The sequence below is a fragment of the Solanum dulcamara genome, chromosome 4 (genome assembly GCF_947179165.1).
Source record: "Solanum dulcamara chromosome 4, daSolDulc1.2, whole genome shotgun sequence".
NCBI lineage: Eukaryota > Viridiplantae > Streptophyta > Magnoliopsida > Solanales > Solanaceae > Solanum > Solanum dulcamara.
In genome coordinates this window covers 74,350,945-74,356,777 of record NC_077240.1, presented here as the reverse complement: position 1 = coordinate 74,356,777, position 5,833 = coordinate 74,350,945, and the positions used below count along the sequence as shown (strand labels likewise).

The following is a 5,833-nucleotide window of genomic DNA, read 5'->3' as shown; positions in this document are numbered from 1 at the left end:
AAAGCAACTCTTATGTGTTTATCTTTTTTCGGTATGATATTTTGCATTATCTCTTATGAATGCAGACTGATATGTTTGCCTTTTGAGTTATTTTCTGTGCAGGTATTTAGAATTGATCTGTGTTGATAAACTGGCCGAGCACCCTTATTTCACGAGATCAAAAGCTTCTAAAGATTCCTTCCCCGATCAAAATCTGTTAGAACGGAAAAGGAAAATGACTGGCAATAATGACAACGCAAGTTTGACGGATATTATTGTGACAGACCCTGTCATCGCTGAACAAAATGAGCTGATTGCACAATTGGTGCAACAAATCGCCGAAATGAGAGTTGAGATACGAAAAAATCGAGAGTTGTCAAATCTGGCTATTGCCGCCAACACCCCGGTTCAAGGCGAGGGAAGGCCTCCATTCCATTTCCCTTCTCCAAATTCAAATACGGAACATGTTCAAAACCCACTCTTGAACCCCGCTCAAAATACCTTCATTGTTGACCTCACTGCCTCAAATCCCCATCATGCCATCGCTTCCTACCAAGTGCCACCTCATCCTCAAAGTACCGGCCCTCCAACCTTCCCTCCCCCACAAAATACCCACCCTCAAGCTTGTCCCCCCCCACAAAGCCAAAATGTTAACAATCCACAAACCTTTTCCCATGATCAAAACCAACATACTAACCGGCAGACATGTCCCCAAAATTACCAAGCTCCTCAAAAAACACCTTTCCAAATCGCAATCCCAAATGAACCCTATGCCAATGGTTCCGAACTTGATCACTATGAGGAACAAGAAAGAGAGTGGAGGGTGAAGGAAGAGACAACCAAATGGAACATGAAAGAGGAGATCATGAAAGCCATGAAGGAGTTTCATTACACTCCGGATGTTGCAGGATTAAATTACGAAGATTTGTGTATCCACCCGAATTTAGACCTTCCCGAGGGGTTCAAAGTGCCAAAATTTGATACTTTCGGAGGAATCGGGAATCCTTTGGCTCATCTGAGGGCGTATTGTGATCAACTAGTAGGAGTTAGGAAGAACGAGGCTTTGCTAATGCGGCTCTTTAGCCGAAGTTTAAGCGGGGAGGCTTTGGAATGGTTCAGCGCCCAAGAAATAAAACAATGGTCCAATTGGAACGCTCTGGCCAAAGATTTTATCGAGAGGTTTGCGTACAATGTGGAGATCGTTCCCGATCGTTATTCTTTGGAGAAAATCAAACAAAAGTCTGCTGAAAGTTACCGAGAGTACGCCTATCGTTGGAGGAAAGAGGCTGCCAGAGTGAGACCTCCCATGACTGAGAAAGAGATTATTGAAGTCTTTGTACGCAATCAAGAGCCTGAGTACTATGACAGGATGTTGTTGCTTGTAGGAGCGAAATTTGCTGAGGTGGTCAAAATTGGTGAGACCATCGAAGACGGTCTTAAGACCGGAAGGATTACCCATGTGGCCATCCAAACTGGGCCTTCAGATTTGTTCAAAAAGAAAAGAGAAGATGTGTCCTTTATTTCTCATGCGCCTGGCAAAAGGTTACAAAGATCATCCAATTTTAGCTCCAGAAAAACCTCACCCACCAGAATTTATCCCCCATCTCCACAAAATTCCTACCCAATGTTTTACGTTCAGCCGAGTTATCAAACTCCGCCTCTTAATTACCTGCCTCCGCGCTATCAAAATGCTCCTCGTGGCTACCAAACTCCACAATGCCCAAATTTCCGAACTCCCGCATCTTTACACCAAAATCGTCCTAGTTATCATCATGTATCCCCACCCCCGCAAAATAACTGTAACCTTACCCAATCCAATTTTGAAAATAGGCCTGCTAGGATTTTTACTCCTCTAGTGGAAAGTCGAACTAAGCTGTTTGAAAGACTAAGAGATGCATGTATTATTCATCCCATTGCACCTAAATCGACTGATACAGGCTCTAGATTCTTCAGAGCCGACCAAACATGTGCGTATCATTCCAACAGTATAGGGCATGATACTGAAACTTGTGTTAATTTGAAGCATAAGATTCAGGATCTGATTGATCGGGAGGTCGTCACTCTTCAAACCGCTGCTCCCAATGTTAATAATAACCCCTTGCCGAATCATGAGGGATAAATATTAACATGATTGAGAAAGATTGGAATGCCAATAGTCCAAACTAAATCTGATAATCTTGAAAAGCCTTTTCCTCGCGTGTGTCAGTCATTTTCAATATGAGAGTTTGTCAATAATGTTGGTCTAGGAGAAGGAGTCAGTGATGATGTGATAATCAAGACGGCAAGCATACGAGATGATAATCCGAAAGAGCAAGTGCCTAATTGGACCTACAATCCGCTCTCGATTCCTCACTCATCTTGGTAGATAAAGACGAATTTTATGAAAAGCCGGTGGTAGTCTGGATACCCATGCTTTATATCACTTTTCCTCGTTACTCTTTAATTCTCCTCGTATTTGTTTTAAAAAAAAAGGGCAAATTGGTCCTTTTGTACCTTTCCCTGTAATTGCATCATTTTCTTGTAATCGCTTCCATGCTTCATCTATTTTTAAAATCCCTTTGGTTGAATGAACTACGTCTGACCTGAATTCTCAAGAATGAGATACGTAGGCGGCCTATGTCGGCTTCGGTCACTTTTCTTATTAAAAATCCTTATTCCTTAGTTATCTCCCGAGAAAAGGGGAACTACGTTTGACCTGATTCCTGTCTCAACGGGATACGTAGGCGCCACAACGGTTCGGTCATATCTCCCGTGAGTTCTCTATGAAGCCACTATCAAAGTCTAAGAGGTGCCAATGACAAGTCCATGGCTACCAACAATCAAAGTAAAGGAAATGTCAACAAAACTGTGCATGGAGGCTCAACATCCTCCGGAAACTAGGAGGACTCACCAACTAGATGAGGGTATAGGTAGATCTTCAACGGAGCGCCGGTTGATGATCTCTAGTACCTGTCTCTGCATTATGAAACGATGCAGGCCAAATGGCATCAGTACATGGAATGTACGAGTATGTAAAATGGCCGAATACAACGAACATCATGAAAGAATTAATCAACTCGGAAGCTCAACTCAAGAGGAATAATAACTCAATCAAATGTCCTAAGTCTAAACAAGAATATGATTTAGACGGGACCAATCACATACAATTCAACTCAATCTGACTCAGAGTACTATCAAGACCTATTTGAGAGTTTCTCTTACCCGACAACCATCACTTATGAGCCAGTGAAAGTACAACAAACCGACGTTGTTGCCGCATCTGTTCATACCTTGCCAGGGTATGAACGAATCAACCAATCATGGATCCAATCCAACCAAGTCCTATAATGTCAGGACAAACATCTCGGGGAAGCATCCGACTTTAACGGTTCAATCCTCCCTACGTTTGGCGACGTAGTTATTGGGTTCGAGTATGGACTTTACTCTTGCCCAATTCGGTGCTCGATACTCCTCCCAAGACTCAATGCTCATAAAACTCCATCCAATCAACTCAATCAAATCATATCGACAAGTCTCATTACAACCTTGTCAACTCATCAACTCTATCATGATCAAATCTTTTCCAATCATACTATCCGGTCAAGCTCAGTCATATCTTTCAAAAGAAATTTGAATGCACATTTATAGCAACATATAAGCACAACCAATCATTTCTTCTATCCATTTACTCAATCTTTGAAACTCATCACAACTCCAAGGCTTTGAGTCAACAATTTAAGATAAGCAATATTTTAAAGAAAATAACATCCTTCATCATAATCCACATAATTAAGAAGATCAATAAAACATATTTAACAACTCATCTTCATCGACTCATACTCACATAAAGGCTCAATTTAGGAACTTCTTGGCTCAACAACATCAACACATATAGAATCAAATACATAGGGGACAAAGTTCATACAAGCATAAACCATACCAAGAAACTCCATTTCTATGGACATCTAACCTCAAAGCAAGAATAGGGTACATGGGTGGATTCAACCCATGTTTTAGATAGCCTTACATACCTTAGTGAAGACTTGGAGAGAACCTTGATGTTGGGTCTTCAATGGGGGACTCAAATCTTGAAGCTCTTGGGACAAATCTTTGTTGAGAATGGAGAAGAAGAAGAAGATGAAGAAGAGAGAGAGAGAGAGGAACTTCTAGGGCTTTTAGAGAGAGAGAGAGCTGGAAATTTTTGATCCCAAAATGACCAAGGGTAATACATATATAACTTGGGTAAGTTCCCAAATTATCCCTCCTCAAAGTTCTAAAAATAGGCTAAAAACGCACTTGGTGTGATAGTGGCGCGTCGCGCCATTGCAGCGCCAGGCTGAATACGCCTAAAACCTGAATGCCTCATAGTGGCGCGCCGCGCCAGAGACCAAACTACTGAGGCATGTTTCTGGCGCGATAGTGACGCGTCGCGCCCTTACAGCGCCAAGGCCAAATTTTCTAGGTTCTGGAAATTTGGCCTGAAAAATCCTACACAACTTTTAGTGGCGCGTCGCGCCAAGGAACAAACTACTGAGGCATGTTTCTGGCGCGATAGTGGCGCATCGCGCCCTTACAGCGCCAAGGCCATTTCCCCAGCAGTTGCAACCCAGGCCAAGAATGAAATTCCTGCCGTGCTAGTTCATCTTAGGATCGTCATATCTTTTGATTCCGAACTCCAAAATTTACGTTCTTGGTGGCGTTGGAAAGAAGACTCAACGACCTTTAATTTGATAGGTCGTGGGCCACCCAGATTGACGTCCTTCAAAAGATAGGGTCGTTACAAGTCGACCCTTATACGAACTCATCCTAAACTTAGCCACGACGAATCTTTTGGATTTAATTTGATCCTAGGGGTCCTTCATGACCCCACCTCACCTCTAATACTGCTCAAATTCTCAAAGGCTCATCTCAACTCATGTATACGCTCCTCAATACTCGAGTTCGACCCTACCCGTATACAAGAAGGGTTTGAATTCTAGGGGAAAATTTTGAGGGGTGTTACAGGATCGGATTTCATGTTCCAACACATAAATTAGATCGGGTGTCACGTTTCACATAAACCTTGGATCAGGTATCACGTTCCAACATAAATTAAGTATTTGCAGGTCCAATGAGAGGACCCTTATGTTTAATTATATGACATTGAGATTGATGAACTGTGATCTTATTGAGTCATAATTGAGATAAAAATGGTTAAGTTATTCTATATATATGTGCTTACTATGTCGGGTTTACTTGTCCATGACTTGCTTACTAGCTAGCCGTGTGATCCTACCAGTACACCGTTGATTTTGTGTACTACTACTATACTTGCTCTGTCTTTTTTGAGTACAGGGCATATTCAGCCGGCTGTGGAGAGACCTCATTTGGAAGATTGAAAAGTTGTTCGAGTTCAAGGGTGAGCTAATTTTTCTAGTCCTTCTTTCGGGACTTAAATATTCAAACACTGGTTATTTCTTTAATGACTTTCTTGTGGGAATTGTACTTCCTTTCTAGACTTGTTAGTTCTGTAAGGTTTTGGTTTGATTGACTTTCAGTTCCTAGGATTTTTTTCCACATGTTTAAGTTTGGTGACTACACTTTCCTGAGTTTATGGGAACTCATGCTTATATCTTTAATTAAGACTGCTTCTGCATCCTTATCTTGTTTATCTACTGCGTTTGGTGATTGTTGGGCTGCTAAAATGGTTCTTCCACCAGAGGGTTAGTGTGGGTGACAGTCACAGCGGATCAGAGTCGTAACATCCACCAATCATGTATCGGTCATCTTTGAATCAGATCAAATCAAATGAAGTAGATTCATTCAAGAACTTTTATAATAGTCGAATCCTACTTCTTGTACCTATTAATTAAAAAAACAATCACAAGAAAACTAG

The 5,833-nt window shown here is 41.6% G+C and overlaps 1 protein-coding gene across 1 annotated transcript; it reads left to right on the top strand.

The window, feature by feature from the left end:
• Positions 1-214: 214 nt before the first annotated feature.
• Positions 215-2,098, top strand: LOC129884368 (uncharacterized). Its single transcript, XM_055958678.1, has one exon. It carries the CDS (start codon positions 215-217, stop codon positions 2,096-2,098), a length of 1,884 nt encoding a protein of 627 aa, XP_055814653.1.
• Positions 2,099-5,833: the final 3,735 nt, after the last annotated feature.

Bases quoted from the DNA above. Each gene is read 5' to 3' on its own strand.
- LOC129884368 (XM_055958678.1), top strand. From the start codon at position 215: ATGACTGGCAATAATGACAACGCAAGTTTGACGGATATTATTGTGACA.